Source organism: Carya illinoinensis, chromosome 4 (genome assembly GCF_018687715.1).
Source record: "Carya illinoinensis cultivar Pawnee chromosome 4, C.illinoinensisPawnee_v1, whole genome shotgun sequence".
NCBI classification, from domain to species: Eukaryota; Viridiplantae; Streptophyta; class Magnoliopsida; order Fagales; family Juglandaceae; genus Carya; species Carya illinoinensis.
Window position 1 is genome coordinate 35,353,337 of NC_056755.1, and position 26,377 is coordinate 35,379,713.

The window sequence follows — 26,377 nt, forward strand, 5'->3', positions numbered from 1 at the left end:
GAAACATATTATACCTTTAAACAACACCGCTACAAAGGATCCGTGTAAAACACCATCTACACTTGCAATCACCTTACACGTGACGATTCAACTATTCCCTATGTAGAACACTTTCTACACGCACAAAAGTTATACACATCAATTTACTGATACAAGAGTTGATAGTGGGTAGGTTATCAGAAAATATTCCTCAATTAGTGAAATAAGAACAATACAAAGCAAACTATATTTCTTTCAAAATGAATAAGATTTAATGCTCAATGCTTATAGAAGAGAGAATGAAAGTTTTTAATGAATGTTGTATGCTCTTGGTATTGTAAATGTGAAGCTCTCAAATTATCTATTTATAGGCATATGAGACTTCATATTCAAATTTAAAAAAATTCACTTGTTAAAGACAACATCATTCACTTTTCAAAAATTTTAAACTTAATCTTTTTACTTTTTTCATATGCCAAAAGGAGCACACTTTATTTTTCAAAAATTTCAAATCTAATCTTTTTACTTTTTGCATATGACAAAAGAAGTATACTTTATTTTTCAAAATTTTCAAACAAAAACATTTACCTTTTGTATAAGTCAAAAAGAGTATCAATTACTTTTGAAACTATTCAAATAAAACATGCACATTTGAAAGATGACAATCAATCATCTTTAATATTTTTAAAATTCAAACCTTTAATCATGTCATGCACATGTGAAGATGACAATCAATTATCTTTCAAAATTTTCAAATTTAATTTTCAAAATATTTATTCACATGTGAAAAATGTATTTTAATATTTTATGATAAAATATTAATTTTGAGCCTTAATCCTAATTTCGAATTTTTAAGAGATTTACAACATTATTCCATGACTTTAATGTAAATTTGTTCCCTTCTTGCTCATACTTAGTTCCTTGATGTACTTGACTCCATTGTGTGGACAACTTGAGATTGTGACTCCTTTATTCTTTGGATTTATTTGTTATCATCAAAATCCATGTGTAGATTTATAATTACATGAAATTTGAAATCTTGGGTTTAACAATCTCTCACTTTTTTATGATGACAAATACTTGATAAAACCTAAAACATGTATTAATACTTAACCTCCCCGTGAGAATATGCGTTAGTTTTTCAAACAAAAGTATAAATATAATTTCAAGTATATATAATAAGTTTAGCAATTTAGACAATATTAATATTCTTGTCTAAAACTTATCTCCCTTTTGACATCATTAAAAAGGATTCACAGCAAGTAAATAGACTGAAGAAGAAAAAAACTGTGTTAGTAAAAAAACTGTAGATAGTTGAAAAAAATGGAGTTGCTTGTGACTCGACAAGTGTGGCTGGAGATTTCAACAATCACCTGATGTTGTTGACAAACAAAATTGAGGGTTCTGAGTTTTTATAAAAAAAAATGATCATTTTCACCAATCTGATATCCTATAAAATCAGTCTTAAAATTTATCCAGTTCGCATCAAATCTTATTCTCATCTCTATAACTCATCTGCATTCCTTCGACATTCTCGTTTTAAGATTTCAATTCTTTTCTAAATGGCTCATTCTTTTAACACTTATCTGGATTCATCCATGAGGTATTTTACACCTCAATCTCTTGTCCTTTATGCAGCTGTCATTGGTGCTATGTTGCAGCAAGAAAATAATAATTTAGCAATAAGTCAGACTCCGATGGTATCTACGACTTTGTGAGTCTCGAGAATCGCTACTCCTCCTTTATTGTTGTTTTTTTCCAGCAGCTACAAGTCAAAACTTTGAGGTTGAAAAGCTTAAAGAACAAATTGTTGTACTTTAACGAATTGTTCAAGGAATCATTCGGTAGAAAAATAAACAGTTGAAATCTCTATTAGATTCTTCATTCCGCTTGCCAATTCTCATGGATAGGGATTACATGATATTATATGAAGAGAATGAGCATCTCAAATATAAGGCTAAAAATCTCAAGTTTATGTAAAAGTATTTAAAAAATCTCTCTCTATTTTTATTAACTCTGGTCTATATTTTAAGAGATATTCATAGCATGCATCATACCTATTTCTCTTCTAATCATACATAATCTATCTTCCGGTAAAGGTTTTGTGAAAATATCTATTAACTGATCGTGTGTGTTTATGAAGTCTAGTATTATATCGCCTTTATGCACATGATCTTGAAGAAAATGATATCTTATTTCAATATGTTTAGTTCTAGAATGTTGTATTGGGTTCTTTAAAAGATTTATAGCACTTGTATTATCACATTTGATTTGAATGTGATTATACATGAATTTAAAATTTTCAAGTTCTTACTTCATGTAAAGAACTTGAGCACAACAACTATCCCTAGCAACATATTCTACCTTAGCAGTAGATAGTGCAACAAAATTTTATTTTTTATTAAACCAGGAAACTAGTGCATCACCTAAGAAATGACATGCTCCACTAGTGCTTTTTTGATCTATTATACAACCAGCATGGTCTGCATCAGTGTAACTGATTAGATCGAAAGATGTGTGCTTAGGGTACCATAACCCTAGGTTAATTGTACCACTAAGATATCTAAGAATGTGCTTAACTGCAATTAAATGAGATTCTTTTAGAGATGATTGAAAGCGTGTACATAAGCACATTAAACATAATATCTGGTCTACTAGCTGTCAAATATAGTAAGTTACCAATCATAGCTCGATATACTTTCGAGTCAACTAGTTTACCGGTTTCATTTTTATCAAATTTAGTGGATGGGCTCATTGGTGTTCTAATTTCCTTAGTACCTTCCATCCCAAACTTTTTCAGAAATTTCTTAATATATTTTGATTGGTTGATGAATATCCCACTTTTTATTTGCTTAATTTGTAATCCGAGAAAGGATATAAGTTTTCTCATCATGCTCATTTCAAATTCTTTTTACATAATCTTAACAAAACCTTCACACATATTTTTATTAGTAGTATCAAATATTATATCATCAACATAAATATGAATTAAAAGAATATCATAATTTTCGTGTTTAATAAAAAAAATCGTGTCAATTTTTCCTCTTAAAAAACTTTTTTCACTTAAGAAACCACTGAGTCTCTCGTACCAAGGTTTAGGAGCTTGTTTGAGTTTATATAGTGTTTTTGTGAGTTTGAAAACATGATTTGAGAAAATATGATTTTCAAAACCTGGAGGTTGCTCAATATATACCTCCTCATTTATAAAACCATTTAAGAAAGCACTTTTAACATCCATTTGAAAAAATTTGAAATCTTTATAACAAGCATATGCAAGTACTATTCAAATAGTTTTTAATATTACGACTGGTGCATATGTCTCATCATAATCGATTCATTCTTCTTGATTGAAACATTGAGCTACAAGTCGAGTCTTATTTCTAGTAATGACTCCAGACTCGTCTTTTTTGTTTCTAAAAACCCATTTTGTTCCAATAATAATATGATTTTTGAGTTTAGGAACAAGTGTCCAAACATCATTTCTTTCAAATTGATTCAGCTCTTCTTACATAGCTAGAATCCAAGATTCATCAAGAAGTGTTTCATCAATATTTTTAGGTTCAATCTGAGATAGAAAAGTAGTATGATTGCAAATATTTCTAAGAGATGACCGAGTACTTATACCTCGTGAAGTTTCTCCAAGAATTTCAACTGTTTAGTTGTATCTTGTATTAAATTTTGATGATATTTACTGATGTCTCCATGTTGGACTTCCTCTATTGTCTTCTCTTTGTTGAGATTGAGACTTTCCGTATTATTTATACCTCTTGTTCCTTCATCAACGGATTTATTGGAAAGTAGAGAATTAGATTCATCAAATACTACATATATAAATTCTTGTACAGTCAAAATCTTTTTATTAAATACTCAACAACCTTTACTTTTAGTAGAATACTCGAGAAAGATATCTTCATCAAATTTTGCATCTAACTTGCCTAAATTATCCGTCATTCAAAATAAAATATTTACATCCAAATACATGAAAGTAATCAATGTTGAATTTTTTCTCATTCCAAAGCTCATATGGGGTTTTATCTAGTTTAAACCTTAGCATAACTCTATTTATAACATAACATGCAGTACTTACCGCTTCGGCCCAAAAGTAATTAGGCAAGTTATTCTCACTGAGCATTATTCTTGCCATCTCTTAAAGAGATCTATTTTTCCTCTCTACTACTCCATTTTGTTGAGAAGTTCAAGGAGCAAAACATTATGTACAAAACCATTTTCATCACAAAAAGTTTCAATATTTTTATTAACAAACTCTTTTCTCCTATTATTTCGGATACTTGAAATAGTATAACCATTTTTATTTTGAATTCTTTTACATAATTTAGTAAATTCATTATGTGCCTCATCTTTAGGAGTAAGAAAGATGACCCAAGTATATCTAGAGAAATTATTAACAATAACAAATGGATAATATTTTCTTCCTAAACTTGCAACTCTATTTAGTTTAAAAAAATCCATGTGTATCAGTTGCAGTGATTTAGTAGTGAAAATATGTTTCTTGGCTTTATTTTTCTTTAAGAACATCTTAATTCTTCTTGTTATCATTACAACTTCTTCATCTTTATCGTCATTTTCCTCATCTTCATCACTTTCACTTTCATGAGGAACAGTTTTAAGTGTCAAGCTCTTCTTTGGCTTTCCTTCTTCTTCTCCTCTTTTCAATGTGTACTCTAGGTGATAAGTGACTCAATAAGTTCATTCACTTCGAGTTTCTTGAGGTCTCTAGCTTCAAAAATCGCTATCACTTTTGATTCCCAACGTTTTGGTAGAAAGTTGAGAATTTTTCTTACTATCTCCACTTTGGAATAAACTTTGCTAAAAGCTATCAACCTGTTTATAATGTTAGTAAAACAACTGTACATATTAGAAATAGATTCATCATCATTCATCTTAAACATTTCATATTCATGAGTAAGAATATAAATTTTTGATTTCTTGACTTTCGAAATTCTTTCATAAGTAACTTCCAAGTTATCCCGAATTTCCTTTGCTGTAACGCAAGTCATTATTCTATTAAACTCATTTCTATTGAAAGCATTATATAATAAATTCATAGTAGTTAAATTTAAAGTATAAAGTCTATCGTCTTCACAATCAAATTCTTCTTCTTCCTTTTTGATCTTTACTCCATCAACCACTTTTGTTGGAATATAAGGTCCATTTATAATGTATTTCCAGATTTCTCGACTTTAAGCCTGAAGGAATATTCTCATTCTAACTTTTCAGAATGAGTAATTGTCTCTACAAAAGAGAGGATGCCGACTGCTAGATTAACTTTCACCAAATGAAACTGCAATGTTAGCCATAAGATCTTAACTTAAAATATAGTTAATATTATAACAGAGTCATTGCTCTGATACCAATTGTTGCTCAGATGACTAACACTAGAGGGAAGTAAATTGTGTTATATTTGAAAAATTAACAATTATAAATCAGATACACAATATAAAATATAAATAAAATATAAAGTAGCAGTAAATATAAATAGTAAGGATAAAAGAGAAGCAAACTCAGTATGTTAATGAGGTTTAGCCTCACTGTCTACGTCCTTGCCTCAAGCTACCCCTTGAGAATCTCCAAATTTACTATTCAACCTCCTTCAGGTGGAGATAAAAATCTATTACACCTTTAAACAATACCGCCACAAAAGATCCGTATAGAACATCCTCAATACTTGCAATCACCTTTCACGTGGTGATTCAACTATTCCCTATGTAGAATACTTTTTACACGCACAAGAGTTATACTAATACAAGAGTTGATAGTGGGTAGGTTATCAGAAAACACACCTCAATGAGTGAAATAAGAACAATACAACGTAAACTATATTTCTCTCAAAATTAAATAGGTTTAAGGTTCAATACTTAGAGAAGAAATAATGAAAGTTTTGAATGAATGTTATATGCCATTGGTGTTGTAAATATGAATCTCTCTAATGATCTGTTTATAGGCATATGAGATTTTATATTCAAATTTAAAAAGATTCATATGTCAAAGACAACATCATTCACTTTTCAAAAATTTCAAACCTAATCTTTTTACTTTTTGAATATGACAAAAGGAGCACACTTTACTTTTCAAAAGTTTCAAATCAATCTTTTTACTTTTTGCATATGACAAACAGAGCACACTTTACTTTTCAAATTTTTCAAACAAAAACATGTACCTTTTGCATAAGTCAAAAGGAGCATCAATTACTTTTGAAACTATTCAAATAAAACATGTACATGTGAAAGATGACAATCAATCTTTTTTAATATTTTCAAAGTTCAAACATTTAATCATGTCATGCACATGTGAAAGATGACAATCAATCATCTTTCAAAGTTTTCAAATTTAATTTTCAAAATATTCATGCACAGGTGAAAAATATATTTTAATATTTTATGGTAAAATATTAATTTTGAACCTTAATCCTAATTTCAAATTTTTAAGAGATTTACAACATTACTCTATGACTTTAATGTGAACTTTCCTTCTTGCTCATGCTTGGTTCCTTGATGTGCTTGACTCCATTGTGTGGACAACTTGAATTTGAGACTCCTTTATTCTTTGAATTTATTTATTATCATCAAAATCCATATGTAAATTTATAATTATACGAAACTTGAAACCTTGGATTTAACAGACATGTCGTGAGAAACAGACTATATAGAACAAAAACAATTTTGGTCATGTTAAAAAAGAATTAGAGAAGGCCAAAGCTCAGCTTAAAACAATTACTAGTTTGGATCCCCATCATATTAGAATAGTGGAACAAAAAGAAGCAAGAGCAGAATTGCAAAAATGGTTAGAAAGAGATGAGATAATGTGAAGGCAAAGGTCAAAGGCATTGAGGTTGAAAAAGGGTGATACAAACTCAAGATTCTTTTACCATAAAGCTTCTCAAAGGAAAATAATAATAATAATAATAATAATAATAATAATAATAATAATAATAATAATTTATCAAAGGGGTGAAGGATACAGATAGTCACTGGTAGGTGAATGAGGGTAGGGATAGTCATTTTGGATTATTTCAATGGTCTATTCAAATCCTTTGAACAGGTTGAGAATATGGATTTTTTGGAAGGATTAGCAAGAAAGGTTGATACATAAATGAATGAAAGACTCTTGAGGGCTTTTACTGCTGCTGAAATATGCTTGGCTTTAAAGCAAATGAATCCTACAAATGCACCTGGGCTTGATGGCATGTCACCAATTTTCTTCTAAAAGTACTGGTTTGTGGTGGGAAAGGATGTCACAGAGGCTATTTTGCAGGTTCTGAATAGTGGCCAACTCCCAAATGAATTAAACCATACCTTCATCACTTTGATTCCAAAGAAGAAACAACCTGAGAATATGACAAACTATAGGCCTATTAGTCTCTACAATGTAGTATATAAGTTGATTTTAAAATTGCTTGCAAACAGACTAAAATGCATTCTACCAAATGTAATCTCACCCTCACAAGTTGCTTTTGTCTCTGGAAGTACGGGTGTAACAGGTTCAGTTTTGGATAAAATTTAAGAACGAATCGGTATGCACCGGTTTTGCATTTTTCAAAACTGATTACACACCGGTTACCCTCCTATATCGGTTTTACCGGTTTTCGGTCCAATTTTAATGTACTATATTATATATTATATAATATATACATAAAATATAGTATATAATACTATAGTGATAATATATTATAGTATATTAGAATATATAGTGATATAGTATTAACAAAATGATATAAGATTTTAAAATTTAATATTATATTAACTAGTAATTTATCATATAATACAAAACTATTTTATAGATAGTTATATATTATATATATATATATTATATACAATATAAAAAATTTAAATAAACCGGATTGATCCGGTTTTAAAAAAAGAAAAATCAGAATCGGACCAATTTTGATCGATTTTAAGAAAAATAAAACTAGTATGGGACCAAACCAGACTCGGGATTGGACTAGTGCAACTGGTTTGGTCTGGTCCGGTCCAGTTTACCAGTTTATCGGTTTATTTTTACACCCCTACCGGGAAGACTTATCTCAGATAATGTATTGATTTCATATGAGTTAGTACACTTCATAAGGCAAAAGAGAGGTAGAAGGCAAGGCTTTATATTCCTGAAACTGGACATGAGCAAGACTTATGACCATGTGAAATTGGGCTTTCTAGAACAGGTGATGAGAAGAATGGGTTGTGAGGCTAGATGAATTTAGTTGATTATGTTGTGTGTAAAGACTATGTCATTTTGCAATTCAGGTGAATGAGGAACCTAAAGGACCTGTGTATCCAACTCGAGGCTTGGGGCAAAGGGATCCTATCTCCCCTTATTTGTTTTTGTTATGTACTAAGGGACTTATAGGTCTCTTGAAGCAAGCAGCAGTTTATAAGCAAGTGGAAGGAATACAAATATGCAAAAGAGCACTCAAGATTAACCATATTCTATTTGTAGATAACAATATTCTTTTTTGCAGGGCAACTTTGCAGACCAATTTAAATATTCAACACTTGTTGGAAATTTCTGAAAATGACTCTGGACAGAAGGTGAATCATGAGAAGACTTCTATGGTATTTAGTAGAAATGTTCCACACACTCAACAAGAAAAGATAATGACTTTTTGGAGAGTCCAGTATCATCAACCATATGAGAAATATCTTGGTCTCCCTCCTCTGGTGGGTAAATGTAAGAAAAAGGCCTTTTCAAAACTGAAGCATAAAGTATGGACAAATTTTAAGGGGTGGAAGGAAAAATTACTTTCTCATGGTGGTAGGGAAGTATTGATTAAAGTTGTTGCCTTATCAATTCCAACCTATATTATGAGTTGCTTCAAATTGCTTGTTACTTTATGTACTGAATTAGAGAATATAATGGCCAAGTTTTGGTGGGGGCAGAAGAAAGATGAAAATAAAATCAGATGGGTGAGCTGGAGGCATGTGTGTGAGACAAAAGCCCGTGGTGGGCTGGGATTTAAAGATTTTAAAATTTTCAACCAAGCTTTATTAGCTAAGCAGGGATGGAGGATTTTAAATGAAGAGAACAGCTTGCTGCATAAGTTGTTCAAGGCCAAATACTTCCCAGAGTCAAGCTTTAAAGAGGCTATGTTAGGGTCTGCACCATCATATGTTTGGAGGGGGATATGTGAGACAAAACAGAAGCTGCTAAATGGATGTTGATGGGGGGTGGGGGATGGGCATTCAATAAATATTTGGATTGATTTCTGGTTACCAGATCATAAATTAGTACAACCTTAGCAAAATATACATGTTGAACAAGGAGAGGAATTGGTGGCAACTCTTATTGACGTTAACAAAAAATGATGGAATGTAGAGAGCGTGAAAGCAATATTTCCACCTCGAGAAGCAGTAGAAGTTTTAAAGATTGTGCCAAGTGCTGAGAGCAAGCCTCTTGCCTTATTTAGGAGCATGAGAAGAGTGGACAGTTTAGTGTGAGAAGTGCATATAGATTCTTTAAGACTCTTGGTCAATCTGAGCAAGTGGGAGAATGTTCTAATGTAGAGGAACATAAACAAATATGGAAACATATCTGGAAGCTGAAAATTCCCAATAGAATCAGAGTTTTTGCATGCAGGGCTTGCAAGGATGGGTTGCCAACTAAAAAGAACTTAAGGACTAAAAATGTGATTATGGAGGCCTCGTGTCAATGGTGTAATGAGGAAGAGGAAGATGTCAATCATGCACTTTTATCATGCCCTTCTATCAAAGAGTGTTGGAAGAAGTATTTCCATGGCTTGGTGGTTGCTGAAGAGTAGATTGAGTTTCTGCAAACATTAAGAAAAGTGCAGCAGTTGGGAATTTATGGTGAGCTTGAGAAGTTTTTCTTAATAGCATGGGGTTTGTGGTATCGAAGAAACAAGAATATGTATGAGAATCAAATTCTCAGTCCTAAGCAAACAGTTGAACATGCTTTATCAATGACTATGGAATATAGGGTAGTACATGACCTTGCAAAGTAGAACATACAAAATATATGTAGATGAAAACCACCTCCTGATAGATCTGTTAAATTAAATGTGGACTGGGCTACTTTTGCAGACCAATGCAGTACTGGTGTGGGAATAATCCTTAGGAATGAAAGGGTTGAGGTTGTTCTTTTAGCTAGTAACAAAGAAAGAGAGGTAAATGATCATCTAGAAATTGAACTACTAGCAATGGTAAGAGGTCTTTAGATTTGTATTCCTTTGGGTATACAAGTCTCAAGAATTGCTCATAGAGAATGACTTGTTGATTGTTGATCTTATTGAATGAAGTTTTAGCTGATAAAGAGTCTATGCCATTGTTTGGCAAGATGAAGTATTTTCCAAAGTGTTCTATTAAACATATTGGGCGTATGGCTAATGAAACAGCTCATAAGTTAGTTAGATATGAATGGCATCTCGAAGACTTAGTAATGTGGTTGTATTCTTTTTTCAAATGTATTACTCAAACCAGTCGGACTGAGTCTTTGATGTATGGTGTTTGTCTTTTGAATAAAAGTCTGATTTATTATCACCAAAAAAAAATAATAATAATGAGAAGTATTAAGTCAATAGAGTTTTCTTTGAATTTCGGAAGAAAGTGGCTTACTCTAAATAGAAGAGAAAAAAGTGGAAAAAACAAACAGAAAAGAAAAGAAAACGACGTGAAGAAAAGAAGAAAAGGCAAAGCAGCTTCCCACCCGCGTCTGGCCCTACGTCTCCAACACGCTTAAGAAACCCATAAGAAACCAATCTCCCTCTAACAGATAATTCACCGATCCAAAACCCTAATCGATCATTCTGAATCATCTCCCTCGAACTCCTAACCTCAATTTCAAGGGTCAGTACATGTCTAAATTATATAAATATGATCCTTTTCTTTTCAATATAATCTCTGATTCGCCTCCGAATCACACAAGTTTCAGTTTTACTTGCACCGTTTATCTTTCGAAGGATCAGTTCTCGAATTACTAGTTTTTCTGTTCTATTCGAGATGAGATGAACCATCTCGTTGATTATTATTTACTCTTTTTTTTTTCCCTTGTGTTGAGTGGTGCAGAAGATCGAGGTGGTTCAATTGGCGAGGATCAACCATGTTTAGCCGGATCTTCGGCAAGCCAAAGCAGGAAACGAATGCTCTAGGCACGCTAGATAAACTAAACGAGGTATGATCGCGATTGCCAATTTATTTACTATTTGATTTATTCGTATACTTCTTTTTGTCTGTTCGTAATGTTGTAAGTTAGAATGGTTATTTATGTATGCTTTTTCTTTAACGGAATCAGATTATTATTATTATTATTATTATTATTTGTCTTATAACGGAATCAGATTATAGTTACTGTGGTAAGGTCGGTATTTATAGACGAGAGATTAGTTTAGAGATAGAAGTCCATAGATTGGAAAATTATTAAGTACTCAGTATAGATAAAGTGGCCATGATTTTAAAAGTGTTTGCATAAACACTACTTTCTAATGTTATTGCATAATGTAACAGGATAGATGGACAACGTGTTCGCACCTTGGAACTCCCTAATAATACAAAGAAATTACAAGTGTTACCCCTGCCCCCTATGGCAAGGCTTGGCCCTTGCTTGTCCCCATACTGCCACCCCGGTGGATGAGCCACCTTGATGTCCACCCCTTGCTCATATGCTGCCGCCTAGATCATGAACATTCTCTCTCTCCCTCCCCACCATCCACCCCCCCCCCCCCCTTCTGCCCCGGGGGCGGGCCAGGGGAAAATTATCTGCTCCACCTGTTATAAAATAAAACCTCATATTTAAAGATCAGTCATCCCCAAAAATAATCCCTAAATCAAACAATTTAGATCAAGTAAGCCAAATCAAACAAGCCACAAGGCGAAGAAGAAGAGAGAGAATGTCAGATTTAAAATGGATCTCAAATTTCAATTTGCTTAAATTTAATTTTTTCAAAATAAAATTGATATTTTTTTATATATATTAAATAAGACAAACTGATAGGTGACTCATGGGCTGAGTTTTGACCTGTCTGTCTTTCCTAAAATCATTTCAGAATCTACCTGCCTGAGGTAATGGTTGGAAAATCTGCCCATTATCCTTACAGATGGGCGGCCCCATCTTCCGGGGCCCCACTGCACCCACATAGATTTTCTTCAGTTGCAGCGTTTTATGGTTTGATGTTACCGTCCGTCAAAGTGATTACTTTTTCTCAAGGAACTGTTATGGATTTTGTGAGATGTTAACATATTTGCATCAAGTGCTGAAAACTTGAAGAAGATGAATATTCTTACTTATTAATAAATTAAGAGCATGAATTCCCAAGTAGCAAAGACGATATGAAGCTGATTCTACATTTCAAAAGAAGATACCTGAGAAACCTAGACTCAGTAATAGGTTAGTGAATGTTCCGTTTAATGCAATGATCCATCGCTGTTCAATTTCATGATTTTCTTGCATACTTTGAAAGGTTATTGTGGTCAACACTGAAACAGAGGAGTTTTACATATGCAATTTAAGAGTAACCAATTATTATGAATCACAAATATTAAGCGAAATTTGCAATGGGGGTTTATGGAATTTATAAACGTTACTTGCCCCTGAGGGTTAGCTCTAGTGGTCAGGGCCTTGGTCTTGGGAGTATGCTTCCCTAGATCTTAGGTTCAAACCCTTGGGTGCAAACAACTTTTAGTGGTCACATCCCATGGGTGAAAAGCTGATGATTTACCTGATATGTGTGATGTGGACACACTACATTGTTTCATAGTCTAACCTGGTAAAAGACACATTGTGTTTGGATGGTCTCTAGGGTCCTCGTCATAAAAAAGGAATTCATACAATTTACTGCTTTAAATAAGTATTTTTATGTATTTGAACTATGTGATCAATTCTGCCTGTTTCAAAAATAGCAGATTTTGTGGAGGAAAAAAATATATTAAAATTTGTTAATGTTCACCCGCTTATTATTGGTTTTTGCTTAACAAACAACAAGTAACGCTCTTGAATTGAATCTTTAGAAATAGGTTGATTCATAGATAAAGCGGAAATGTTTTTGGTAGTGCATTATCACTTCAATTGTGAGATTGGTTTGCCACTCGCACTATTGCTTTTTTTGTATTTGATTAATAATTTTTCATTTATTTTAAATAAACATCGATTACTGATTTGTTCAAACTCTTTGATCCCTGAACTATGTAGACACTTGAAATGCTAGAGAAAAAGGAGAAAGTACTTATAAAAAAGGCTGCTGCAGAGGTTGAAAAGGCCAAGGAGTTTACCAGAGCAAAGAACAAAAGGGGTATGGTCGGATAGCACATTCTTGTTTATCTGTAGAATCTAAACTTTTCTATTGTTGGATTTTTTTCTTGAACTATTATGTAGGGATTTCCATTCGCTGGAAGTTGTAGTTGCATTTTTTTTTTGGTATAATTAGTGTACTAGTGTACTACCTTGCTGATAGACTTGGCACACTAACGTCATGTGCTTTTAGTTCTGGTTTTACGTTCCTGTGGTTTTATTATGTGGGTCCTGTTCTTGTACTGTAAGGGAATTTGATTTAGAATCAAAATACATGATTGGGTTTCTGACCCCGAAAGCCAATGATGTTTGAGGAACTTCACGTTGAGGATCTCCAATAAATTCTGCTGCTACAGTCACTATTTTTCTTAGAGATTTGTAAACATTGGCATGTTTGAATTTTAGTATTTTGGTTTTTCAATGAATAGATTTTTCTACAGTATTATTCACATTTTCTCATTAATTCTTAGATGGTGGAATTCTAACTTATCATGTCGTGCAGCGGCTATACAATGTTTGAAGAGGAAGAGGTTGTATGAACAGCAAGTGGAGCAGCTTGGAAACTTTCAATTGCGTATCCATGATCAGGTGTGCTTGTTATGTTATTTTTAGAGAGTATGAAAAAAGGAGAAATGGAGGAGGGTGGAAGAGCCTGATCTGCTTTATGTTTGTTGTTGGGATGATCCTAAAATTGCTGGTATATCAATGTTGCAGATGATAATGTTAGAAGGGGCAAAGGCCACCACTGAGACTGTAGATGCATTGAGAACTGGAGCTTCTGCAATGAAGGCAATGCAGAAAGCAACGTATGTAGCATTTTCCGGGTCTACTCTGCATTGGTCCATCAATTTCCTTCTTAAATTGCTACTCGTTTGTTTATGCATTTTGGGACAACTCTGTTCATCCTGACCATGTTTCAATTCATGGTCTAATATGCAACTTGCATTTTAGCTCAGAAGCTGTCTATATGTTTATCATAAACCTCAATGGAATCATGGTTCCCCGTAAATAGTTCCATGAAGCTTTTACAAATGATTATTATTGGAATGGTTTCTAGTCATTCCAGTGGTGCTCACTTGAGAAGTAAAAAGTATATGAGGACTACAGCCTCTGACCTAATTTATGTAACTAAATAGCTAACTGTTCTGCTTAAAAGTTTTTGTTTTGGTAATCAACGTAGCACCTTGGTTGAACTAATAGCAATCATCTTGTCATTGAACAGGAATATTGATGATGTGGACACGACCATGGATGAGATCAATGAGCAGACTGAAAACATGAAACAGATTCAGGAAGCATTGTCAGCACCAATTGGTGCAGCCGCTGATTTTGATGAGGTTAATGATCTCATGATTTATTTTCAATCCCCCACAAAAAAGGGCATTCGTTGATTTATCAATTTCTTGAGCCCTGTCGTTTCTGTTGGAGAGTAAGGTTTTGTAATTGCAGGATGAATTGGAAGCTGAACTCGAAGAGCTGGAAGGTGCTGAGCTGGAAGAACAACTTCTTCAGCCTGCAACGACTGCTCCTGCAGCTCCAGTGCAGGCCCCAGCAGGTCCACAACGAAACCGTCCTACTCCAAAACGTACTGCTGAGGAAGATGAACTGGCAGCACTACAGGCTGAGATGGCACTTTAAGCAGGTCTTTTTTTCTCTTCTGATATGGTTCATCCACCTTTTTTTTCTAATATATATATATATGTAAATTGATTCATCCACTTTAACAATGCTTATTTTACTTTTCTTGTAATATGATATATCTATATCTATTATACATCTTCTAATTTACTCATAAAAAATAAATAAATAAATAAATAAATAAAATTATACTTCTGAATATCTGTTGTTCATTCCGTAGTGCATGAAGTATTGTAGTTGGTTGGTGTTCAGTTTGTATAGTCTAGAATGGAACTACGAGTGGTTGACAATGCTATTTTTTCCCAAGTTGGAAAGGCCATACTAATAACAATTGAAACAAATCTACTTTTTATGCAGTTAAGTATTTTTTCATTATTGGCTTCTAATAGTGAGTTTGTTGGTCAGAATTTTGCAGATATTGCTCATTTATTTAATGTCAGGAGTCTATGTAAGGAATTGCTTGATTGTTTGATGGAGATTACTATTTCATGCGTTCTGATTTCTATATGGAATATTGGTAAGCAGACAATGTATATAAAGGTGGCATCAAATAAAAGGAAAGTCGCCGTTCTGAAACTTGTAATCTGCCTTATGGAGCTTCCAAAGTTCCAAACAACTCTTCTTTTATTTTCTTTTTCAAATTTTCATTTTCCAATATTCTGTGGACCATATCTGATAGCTTACTGAATATCTCCCATGTATATATCCAAGGGAATCTTACCCATCTTGGAGCCATATTCATATATCAAATGAAGAAAGTACCACCTTGTTGCTGTCAACCTTGGACTTGCTTGAATTATTGCTAGCTAGAATTAACATTATATTTTTTTGAAAAGGGGGAAAATTTATTGAGGTTAAACATTTTTTTTTTTTGTGGCGGGGGTTCAATTGGTATATTCATTTAGAAGACGTGTAGTGGCAAGTAGTACTTCTTGGGAAAGGAGCCCATCTCATCTGCCTCTGCATTGGCCAAGCACTCAAACATGCAGTTTACAGGACTCTATGATATGTTCCCTTCTTTAATAGCACGTATATTTTGCGGGAAAAATCTAGTTGCAAGTATAATTATGTATTAATTTTATGTGATTAGTTAAAAAGTAGATTTTATTAAAAACAGTGTTAATTTAAATTTTAAGTATGAATGAATCAATATTGATATGCAGATTAGTGTACAATTTTGTTTGTATGAAGTAAAATTCTTTCTTACGTGTGTGAAATGCGATCTCTTTCTCTATAAGGCAAGAGCACCTATATCTTTCCCATTTTCATTGGCGGAGGAGTAAATAAAAAAAGAAAAGTGATATGGTTAGATGTGATATATTATATTTGCTTTACATGTAAAAGAGTTTTGCAATCTGATGAACTAAAACAAGCTACGTCAATTTGATGTTTTACTTTTGTGAAATTTTTTTTATAGATCAAATATTTCTCAGCTAGAAAGTTGGTCTAGCATTTCTATACTCACGATTAAAGAGCAAGTTTAGTCTAAAAAAATTTGTGTTTTTCTTGTAATTGTTCAGACTAAAATACCCTTCATGCTGATTACTATAGTTGTTATGATATTGGTAAATAAGTGACATTGTATTATTTAACGTCATTACCCTTGCCGTCAGCCCCTTCTTTACGTTTAGCCTTTTGTCTTGTCATTTTAGCAAGTCTCTTTTTTTGACATTCAACCTTTTGTCGTCATAGAGCTCGGCAATGTGTTGAGCATTTTGCGTACCTTTTGTTCCTTTGGTTGGGGCAAGTATGGGAGTAGGAAGAGACCAGGTGATCTAAGCAATATCATTAGTGGTTGGACTTCGGGACGAACACTGAGGGCTCGAACTCTAAGGCAAGAAAAGTGGGATCACATGGGAACTTGGTTCTCGAACATACAAAGATCAACCTTCGATCTAACAACCTAAAGTATTTAAACCCTAAGGTGAGCACTAAGTTCTCGAACTCCGGGGCAAGGAAAGCGAGATCACGTGGGAGTGAACTTGCAATGTGCTTGTATCCAAGGTGAATAATGCTGAAGACAAAGTGCTTTTACCTTAGGTGAGAACCCTTGGGAGGCGAAGTGCTCGTACCTCAAGCAAGCAACCTAAGCTAGTATCCCGAGAGAAAAAGTGATCATACCTAAGGCGAGTAACCCAAAAGGCAAAGTACTTGCACTAAGGCAAGCACTGATTAGGCCAAATTGCTCGAATTCCGATCGAGTACCATGAGAAGCAAAGTGCTCATACCCCAAGCAAGAGCACTTTGGAAGGCAAAGTGCTTGTACATTATACGAGCACTCAAGTATTCGCCAACCGCAAAGTGGAAAGCAAAAGTGCTCGCACCTCCCATCCTATTGCATTTTCCGTTTTACTTCATTTACCTGTCCAATTGCAGTTGTTTGTCCTATTTTCTTTTTTCAATCTTATCTTCATTTTCAATCCTATTTCATTTTTTTGAAGTATCTTTCTATTTTTGACCTATTGCATTTTTTAGTCCTATATCTTTTCTTTCCATCCTACCTTTATTTTTTCGTCTTGACATTTTTCTGTCCTATGTAATTTTTTTCGTTTATTGCTTTTTCCATCGTATGTTTATTTGTCCATCATGTTGCATTTGTCAGTCCCATCTTCATTTTTCTGTCTTGTTGCATTTTTTCCGACCATGGTATTTTTCTGTTCTATGGTATTCTTTTGTCTTATCTTCATTTTTTCATCCTCTTGCATTTGTCAGTCCTATCTCCTTTTTATTTTCAATACTATCTTCATTTTTCTATCATGTTGAATTTTTCTGTCCTATCTTCATTTTCCCGTGCTATTGCATTTTTCCAAGAATATAGTTTTCACTTTGTCATGGATTATTATTTGACTATTATAGACATGCATATTATGATTTTTTTAGCATTTGTTTACTCAATTAAATTTGATGAGTTTGACACATTTCTAGCGTGGAGAATTAAGCATGCATTGTAGTGGGATTCTCGACTAATATGTAAAAAACAGACTCAGAGAGATAGGTCTGCATAATACATTCTGATTGGGATTACATTCAGATATTTGAAACGCACGCATAAATGCAAAAAAGGATTGCCGGTCCTCAGAAGAAAGGAAAATGATTTATACAACATTTTTCATAACACTTTACATAATTATGTTTTAAATGAGGGGTATTCTTGTAAAACACCTTATAAAAGTAACATCATTTTACAAAAATTGCCTCATCTTCCATCATTGTTGTGAAAATGTGTTGTGTGTATATCATTACTCAAAAAGAAAAACGTTTGATGGTTTAGGGTGGGGCTAAGCTAAGGCATTCATATTGGGAATCAACATAAGAAAGAAGCGTGTGGTATGAATGAATACATTCTTTTTTTTTTAAGGTCCACTTTGAAACCATTTTTATGTGCTATAAATTACATAAAAACAAAGACTCCTCTCTTGAGTCCACAGACATTCACACACAGAGAGAGCTTCACAGAAAAGGATGGGGAAAAGAAAAAGAATCTTTAAATTGGAAAGAATACGGGTGTTCACAAATGGTAGTACAAGAAGAAAGAATAGGTTCCAAGCATGAGATTGAAGAATTCTCAATGAATCATATAGGTAAGTAGCAGAGCAACTGCCATCAACACGTACGCAATTCCTTGGTCAATTGCTAATGCTATCCCTGCAAAATTAATATCCATAACCAACCATATTAGACTGATTTGCAAACCCAGGCCGATAATTCAAAATTAATAATAATAATATAGAAAAAAATCACCACGCAAAAAGAAACTATGAACAATTCAATCAGCAAAACCTTTGAAAATATATTTCCCCTTCGTAACAACATGTATTTCCAGTGTGTGTGTGTGTGTGTGTGTGTGACAGAAAGGGAGGAAGCAGACCAGGCGCAGGTGCAAGGCTCTGGGCATGGATGAAAGGCATCCCCATTATCAATAATACAAGTGCAAAAGAGGCCATTACTAGCAAATGAACCCTCAACATCTCCATTGTAATTGAATCTAAAACTCCTATTTGGGATTTCTTTCTTCTATATGACTTGAACTCCTTCAACACCTCAATGTGTTTGATTTGATTTGGCTTTAGCAATTATAAAGAGGAAGAAAAAGAGGCAAAAGTCTCGGGCTGGGAGAATCTTCAGAAAATAGAAGGCCAATCTTCCTTATATAATTGGTGTTACATAACAAGGTTTTAGACCCATATATTTGGGTCTCCAGATTATTCAGCGTGTACCGGCATATGTGGGTGCACGTTCACTCTCCACGCAATGTCGAGCTGTCTACAGAGACAAGACTACTCCTTTTTACTTTACTAAATAATAGGGCCACATGGGTAAAAAAATAAAGAAAAACTCAAATATACAACTGACTACCGGGTCGTTGCTTTGGCCTGGTCTCAGAATTGAAGAGGGACCGACCAGGAAGGCCTTTAAATTTTTGGGGACAGCTCGATATTATCTTCTTCTCTTTTCTCTTTTTTTTTTTTTTTTTTGATATCTCTTAAAAGAAACAGCAAAGAATAATAGAAAATTGGGAATGGGCAGCTCGATATTAACTTAGCAATGAGCTGGCATGAACACAACATGTATTAATCAATACCATTACAGAAAAGAATTCGCAACAGATGGCTGCTTAGAGGTTGTGGGCATATTAAGATACTAAAATTATGCTCATTTCCTTTTATTAAGGTTAGAGGGCAGATGAGAAAAGAAACTGCCATCGGAAACGAGATTTCTCATTTGATCAAACATCATCCACTGAATGGTTCTGCGACACGGGAATCAGACACTATTTTTTCGAGCATCAAAACCAATTTTTAGCTCAGCATTCTGATTTCATAAATGTCATGTTGGAAATTGTCTCGAGGCTGAATGTTAATCTGCACTCTAGTTGTGAGAAACTCGTCAAAAGAAAATATAAGCCATAACTCCCATAGCTTTAGGAGTTAGAATTCCTCAAGCATCTAATCACCACCTCAGCTTAGTGGAACTGCTGATAGCTCCAGATAGTCGAAATCATCAGATATTCCAACCTGCAATTAGATTTAATACCAATACATCAGAAAGGAGAGAAGAGAAACTCACCAAATAAGGCTACTGGTCTTGAGCACATGCTATTGCTCTTCCAAATTATGGAAAAGTTATTGTCCTTTAAAAAAAAAGGGGGGGGTTTAGTCCAATTTATGGGGAATGACCAGAACACAAAGGTGCCTGATCTTCATTACCAAAAAAAAAAAAAATTCATTGGGTTTTCTTTTAGGATGCATTCTTGAAACCCAAGATCCATATATTGGAGTTCGCTCCAGTCTTTCTTTTTTCCTTTATGAAAAAAAGCGAGTTAGTAGAAAATGTGGATGCCCAAACACTGGATAGTTAGTAGGTATCATGGCTATGTAAGCTTATTGCACAGACTAACACAATTTGAGGAAACAAGCCATAAACAATGAAAAACGCCATCCAACACCTAAGTGGCAACGATGTGTTTTATTTATCTGTACTGTTTGCAAATACACAAATACGTGTAATGAAGAAATCAGGCAATGTACCTCCTTGTACATGTTTTCAAGCTGTTCTTTGGCCTGGGGAAAGTTGTTTGAACACCATTGCCGCAGTGTGAAGATGTTATCTGTGGAGTTTTAGCCCACAAAAATAAAAAATAAAAAGGACACCGTTAGAGTTCAAGATCTATGGGAACCAAAAACATCCAAGTAAGAAAACAAAAAAGAAAAAACAAGGGAGAAAACATAGGCGTAGAAGGTAAACCTGTCCATCTGTTAGCTGCTGCATGGGCCACTTCAATTGCTTCCTCTGCCGTTAAATTTTTAAAACGATCAGTACACAGTATCATCAGTTAAATTCCTATATTTGATAAAGTTAAAAATATACTATTTTTGTATCAACTGGGATTATAAGAATTTCTCAACTCATTGCTTCAAAAGCAGCTGGATCATTATCTGCATACTGACACATCTCATCCTGATAATGTAAAAGACTTGTAATCACAAGCTTGAATAAAAAATACATGTTTCTTGATGCATTAGTCATTACAAAGGAACAGGATCCAATCCAACCTTCAGCATATTATGCTTTTTCTCTATGGCTTTTAGCTCAGCTAAAGCCTTCTCACGTTCATCCTGGTAAAAATTTCTAGTCAGATACATGGACATGACACTCCATCCTTGCCCTTCTAAGAATGAGATGAAATGGACTTACAGATTCCTCTCGTCCCTTCTTTAATGAATTACATTGGTCAACTAATTCCACAAGCCGTTTCTTACTGCTTTGGAGATCAGATTCAAGTTTGTGATACACATTCCTCAGCTGGTCAAAAGTATCGGGGAAGTTCAATGAATTTGTTACATAAACATGTATTAGAATATGGGACACCAATTCAAAGCACCAAAATTCAGGTTAACAAATAAAGCACTAAAATCCTCACCTGATTTCCAGCACAGCTAGGAAGGCTCCAAAAGTACACCTGGTATTTCAAAATTATTAGCACTCTAAAATGATGGGATAAATTGTCTATGTAATATTGTAATATCATTGATGGTTACTGATGAAATAAAATTATCATCGACAGTTGTATAGAACAACTTCATCTGCAAAATTCGCTTGTGCACGCATGATATCTCTACAACAGAGCTACGTACGCAAAGATATGAAACTTCAGTTTTAACATCCCCTCTAAAAATGTTTACTTACGGAAGTTCCTATCTTGTCTTTTGAAACAAGGTCATCATCCACTAAACTTTGGACGACATCTTTCACAGACTGAGTAATCACCCCTTTCCTGGGGCCCAACTTCTCAAGCTCCTTAAGCTGAAATCATCAAGAAAGCATATAAATGTTGCAGTTTTCCACCATAATGGTATATAATTCATCAATTTAGTTGAGAGAGAGCATAAGAATACCCTTATGAAACCGAAGCTTGAAACTAAGGCCATCAAATGATACAACGAATAAGTTCATAAGTCAACTTAATAAACACAAACTTTCCATCCTTTGATGGTCATCTTTTTTAGGATATATATTTTCCATCAGGCTACGAAAACATGAAAGAAAGAAACAATACTGCATACTCGACTAAAAAAGCAATCCAGTTTACTCACAAGGAAGAAGTCTTGAGATTCATAGAATATTTGAAGCATCTTCTCACGCTTCTCTTCCAATGAAAGACCCCGTTTCTTAGACTACAACAAGAATCAAGCATTGTTATGCAAATAAGACATTATGGCTAGCAAAATCAACAAGCTATAGCAATATGTTGAGGGGAAAAATAGTAGAACCAGCAGAAAAAATTAGTAAATGACATGCTAAATATATGTAGTCCTGAAATGACAATCGTTTTCACAGATAGGGAAGGGGCGCTCTCATTTCTCTCAGTTATTCTTCCATTTATAACACACTTAATTTTGAATGCATCCATAACTTAAAACAATGTAATTCTGTAAGCCTATGTTTGGTAGTCCGAGAAAATTTGTCAATTTCACTTAAAATGTAATCTTAATTATACTTCTAACAGACTCAAACAAATAAAAAATAAAAATAAAAAATTTGCTGCATTCCTCTGTGAGTAACCAAACAGAGCAGTAATGCATGAGCCGAGGAATCAACGCTAGGGTTTATAATTGAATCTCACAGACCATAATCCAACATCTATTAAAAAATTTCACGAAAAGCTCAAAAAATTGAAAATATACTCAACCGCCCGACCCCCAACCCAAAAAAAAAAAAAAAAAAAAAAAGAAGAGAGAGAGAAGAAAATATTAAGTCAAAACAAGTAATATGGGTAGAAGATACGGATCTGATGGTATGGTCAGGACTCGGGATCAGATATAACAAGGCAAAATAGTATAGACGAGAGATTAAATTGGGGTTTGAGGGAATGAGGGAATAATTAAACTACCATTGCAATGTTCGGGTCGTTTCGCGACGAGGATGGCGACGACGACGAAGGCTCAGATAGAAACAAGAGTGTCAAAGGAGGCTCTCAAGCAGTGATCTGTGCGAAATCAGAACCTTCTGATTAGGCGGGAAAATGGTGGATGCAGCCATCTACGTATTTATAAGATAGAATTACCCGTATGCGGATATGGAAGTGCTACTCTACAATTAGGGGTATAACCCTCCGGTTCGGTTTAATTTTGAACAAAATTTAATATTGAATCGGTATGTATTAATTTTATATTTTTTAAAATCGATTATTCTCTAAACAGGTACTCTAGTTTTCGATTTTAATATACTATATTATATATTATATAATATATATAATACTATAGTGATAACTTATTGTATAATATTATAATATATATTATAATTATATTATAGACTATAATGATATATTATTATATATAATATAGTGATGTATTATAATATATTATAATATATAGTAATGTATATTAATATAACTATTAATATGCACTATATAACATTAGTATAATTATTAATATAATAAACAAAATAATATAAGATTTTAAAATTTAATATTATATTAATTAGTAATTTATCTTATAATACAAAATTATTTTATATATAATTATATATTATATATATAAATTATATACAATAGAAAAAATTAAAATATATATATGAACTGGTCTGGTCCAGTTTTTGAAAAAAAAAACGAAACCAGATCAATTTTAATCAGTTTTAAGAAAAATAAAACTGGTATCAAACTGAACCAAACTCGGGGTCGGACCGATCTCACCGGTTTGGTCTGATTCAATCTAGTTTACTGGTTCATCGATTTTTTGTATACCCTTATCTACAATTTATCTCCAACTTTATATTAAAAAGTTATTTCTTTTCACTCTAATTCCAAATTATTGTCCTAACAACAGTTTAAAGTACATAAAAAAATAATTACTTAATATTTAATTGTAAATAGATTGTGATAAAGTTATTATTAGAAAATTTCTACTCATTGTCAGGGGTATTTTCGTCAGGGCCTAAAGCCCATAATACCGTTACAAACCCATTACTTCGCCAGACCTCATGAGTCGTAGGAATGCCAGCCCGAGTCTGGAAAAAGCCCCATTTGGTAGCCCGAGGCGGGTCCCAGACTCATGTGAGTCAGGCGGGCTCCAGGCCATACGAATCGGAGATAATCATCAACATTGAAATGAGACGTTGCAAAAGAACACGGGAAACCATGATCGAAAAAAATGGAAGCGACGGCATCAAACAACTCTGTCAGAGACCCACGCCACATTAAATGACTGACATCAAGAAAATTATGATGCATTAAATGCAACATGGCGATAGAGACTCCGGGGGGAGGTGTCCCTCTACCCCAGAACACAGGGCATGACCCACCTGACCTAAAAGATCAAGTATAAATGCTGCCCCAAAAATGCAAGGTAAGGGGGGATGAACTCAAGTCTGTTGTGAATTATACTCCATTATTGTCTTTTTCTTTAAAATACTTTGATCTCTATTATATACTAACTTTAGCATTGGAAATTCCCTGGACCATCGCAGGGCCACCCCTCTCTTGACTCAAGATCCGACTCAAGCGAAGACCTGGACCAGCTGAGCGACCCAACCTGAGGGCATACAAAATACGACATTAAAACTCATCATCTTTATACACCACACACCATATATAATTTTTTATTTTTTCTTATCAAATGTGTGGTATATAGATAATGAGTAAAATAACTCAATTATTTTATGAAGAATAAAACAAAAAATAATTTAAAAATAAAATATAGTGTAGTATATGGAGATGATGAATAACAAAACTTTTGTTATTAGAACATTTTCCAATGCATATATTTGTTTCTGGGAAAATTATTGAACACCCACGAATCCACGACCATATGGATTAGGTAACACTTACTATAGTATGTTGGTTGCCACGTTAGTTTAGAAATAATAAGTTTTAGATGATTTGAAAGTCAAAAATAGAATAAAATATTGTTAAAATATAATTTTTTTAAAAAATTGTTAAAATAATTTGTGTAACCTAACGAAAAGTAAACACAAAATTAAAACTGAGAGGACACAAAAGTTGAAAATTTGGAAATAATGAGTAATTTTACATATAACTGTAAAGTGCATAACTGCTGCATAATCGCTTTGAAAAATAGTGAAGTTTACTATTAAAAAATTAATTTTTTTTCATGTAGGTCTCATATTTTATTCATTTTTTTAAAACAATTACACGACAATTACACAATTTACAAATTCAAATATATTTTCTCTTTCTCTTTTTCTCTCCTCACTTTTCTGATCTTATCCCAGTTGCCCGTCAAGTCCTTCCTCCTCTCCCCTTCTCTACATTGAATGAATGAAAATGATCCATGTTCAAAAGAAAAAGGAAAAATATAATTGCAAGCATAATTATGTATTAATCTGTGCACTAATATGATATGATTAGTCAAAAAGTAAATTTTAATGAAAAAAGTATTAATTTAAATTTTAAGTATAAATAAATCAGTATTAGTATACAGATTAGTGCACGATTATATTTGTATGTAACAAAACTTAAAAAAAAAAAAAAAAAAAAAAAAAAAAAAAAAAAAAAAAAGAGCAAAGCTTTGCGAATCAGCCACCCCAGGCTAGGGCGAGTTGTGAGGAGGGCAACTAGAAGCCCATATAGAACGGGCAACAAGCCCATATATCTAGTCGATAAAAATAATAGATATATTATTTTTCAAAAGTGGAATTCCATTAATATAGGTGACGAAGCACTTTGAAATCCAGAGTCTCAAGGTCTTTGGGCAATCAAAACTGCCTAGTTTGTATGGGCTTTCCGGTTGGATCTTGTGTGGCAATGGCCGTGACTACCCATAAAACCGAATCTGCTTAATAGATCTCCATGACCATTATTACTAATTCAGTTCCGATGAAATCTTGGATCAAATTTCGGATATTCTTCTAATTTGGTGCTTCAACCTCGAGTTATGTAATCAGTAACTACTGCAAAAAACTTCATTTGCTGCTTTCCTTGATGAAGGATTCAGACAATATTGACCCCTTTTTGTGTGAAGGGCGAAGATCTTGCAACCCTTTTGGCAAACTCCTTTGTGTTTTTGAAGAGTTTTGGCTGTAGTTATTGCATTTTTTGACGAGATCTTGTGCATCCTTTTGCATTCTTGTCTTTGTTAAAAGGGCCAGCTTGTACGTAGGCCAATGCGTAATATTTAAAGTGTTTTCAACATATTCTCATGATCGAGATCTCAGATTTATAATATACGAAAACTTCAAACGCCGAAAGGAAACGAATGTGTAGATGATTGAAGCTCCATGGATACATGATTCTGTCAATCAAATATGTACCTTTCAATCTAACTTTGACCTTCCCAGTTTCCTTTCTATTCTCTGAAAATCCTGAGAACGGGCTCACCCCTTGTGCTTGTTTAAGGAGTACTACTTGTGTTGAGTGTTGACATCCATATTCTCTTCATTTTTTATTATCTAACTTCTCTTATTGCTTAACCATAAATCTTGCCATGAAATCAGCCACAACTTGTCCTTTGATCTTTGTTCTCCAGCAATACCAATTGATATCAAATTCACC

General features: G+C 33.6%; 2 protein-coding genes across 5 annotated transcripts; one reads left to right on the forward strand and one right to left on the reverse strand.

Moving 5' to 3' along the window:
- Positions 1 to 10,612: 10,612 nt before the first annotated feature.
- Positions 10,613 to 15,647, forward strand: LOC122308181 (vacuolar protein sorting-associated protein 32 homolog 2-like). Of its 2 annotated transcripts, none has more exons than XM_043121373.1 (8): positions 10,613 to 10,793; positions 11,013 to 11,118; positions 13,132 to 13,231; positions 13,733 to 13,818; positions 13,945 to 14,036; positions 14,453 to 14,567; positions 14,680 to 14,872; positions 15,284 to 15,647. In XM_043121373.1, the coding sequence occupies exons 2-7, from the start codon at positions 11,047 to 11,049 to the stop codon at positions 14,866 to 14,868; spliced, it is 654 nt and encodes a 217-aa protein (XP_042977307.1). In that variant the 5' UTR covers positions 10,613 to 10,793; positions 11,013 to 11,046; the 3' UTR covers positions 14,869 to 14,872; positions 15,284 to 15,647. The 2 variants fall into 2 exon arrangements, with proteins under 2 accessions (XP_042977307.1, XP_042977306.1); XM_043121372.1 differs by having other exon boundaries at positions 10,614 to 10,793; positions 15,274 to 15,647.
- Positions 15,648 to 19,388: 3,741 nt separating this feature from the next.
- Positions 19,389 to 22,916, reverse strand: LOC122306793 (meiotic nuclear division protein 1 homolog). 3 transcript variants are annotated; one of them, XM_043119308.1, is made up of 10 exons: positions 22,760 to 22,915; positions 21,963 to 22,043; positions 21,556 to 21,672; positions 21,290 to 21,328; positions 21,064 to 21,171; positions 20,922 to 20,984; positions 20,775 to 20,826; positions 20,614 to 20,658; positions 20,397 to 20,476; positions 19,389 to 19,883 (listed from the first exon to the last, which is right to left on the reverse strand). In XM_043119308.1, exons 1-10 carry the CDS (start codon positions 22,760 to 22,762, stop codon positions 19,827 to 19,829), a joined length of 645 nt encoding a protein of 214 aa, XP_042975242.1. In that variant the 5' UTR covers positions 22,763 to 22,915; the 3' UTR covers positions 19,389 to 19,826. The 3 variants fall into 3 exon arrangements, with proteins under 3 accessions (XP_042975242.1, XP_042975243.1, XP_042975244.1); XM_043119309.1 differs by lacking the exon at positions 20,775 to 20,826 and having other exon boundaries at positions 22,760 to 22,916; XM_043119310.1 differs by lacking the exons at positions 20,775 to 20,826; positions 20,922 to 20,984 and having other exon boundaries at positions 22,760 to 22,916.
- Between the last annotated feature and the right edge of the window lie 3,461 nt (positions 22,917 to 26,377).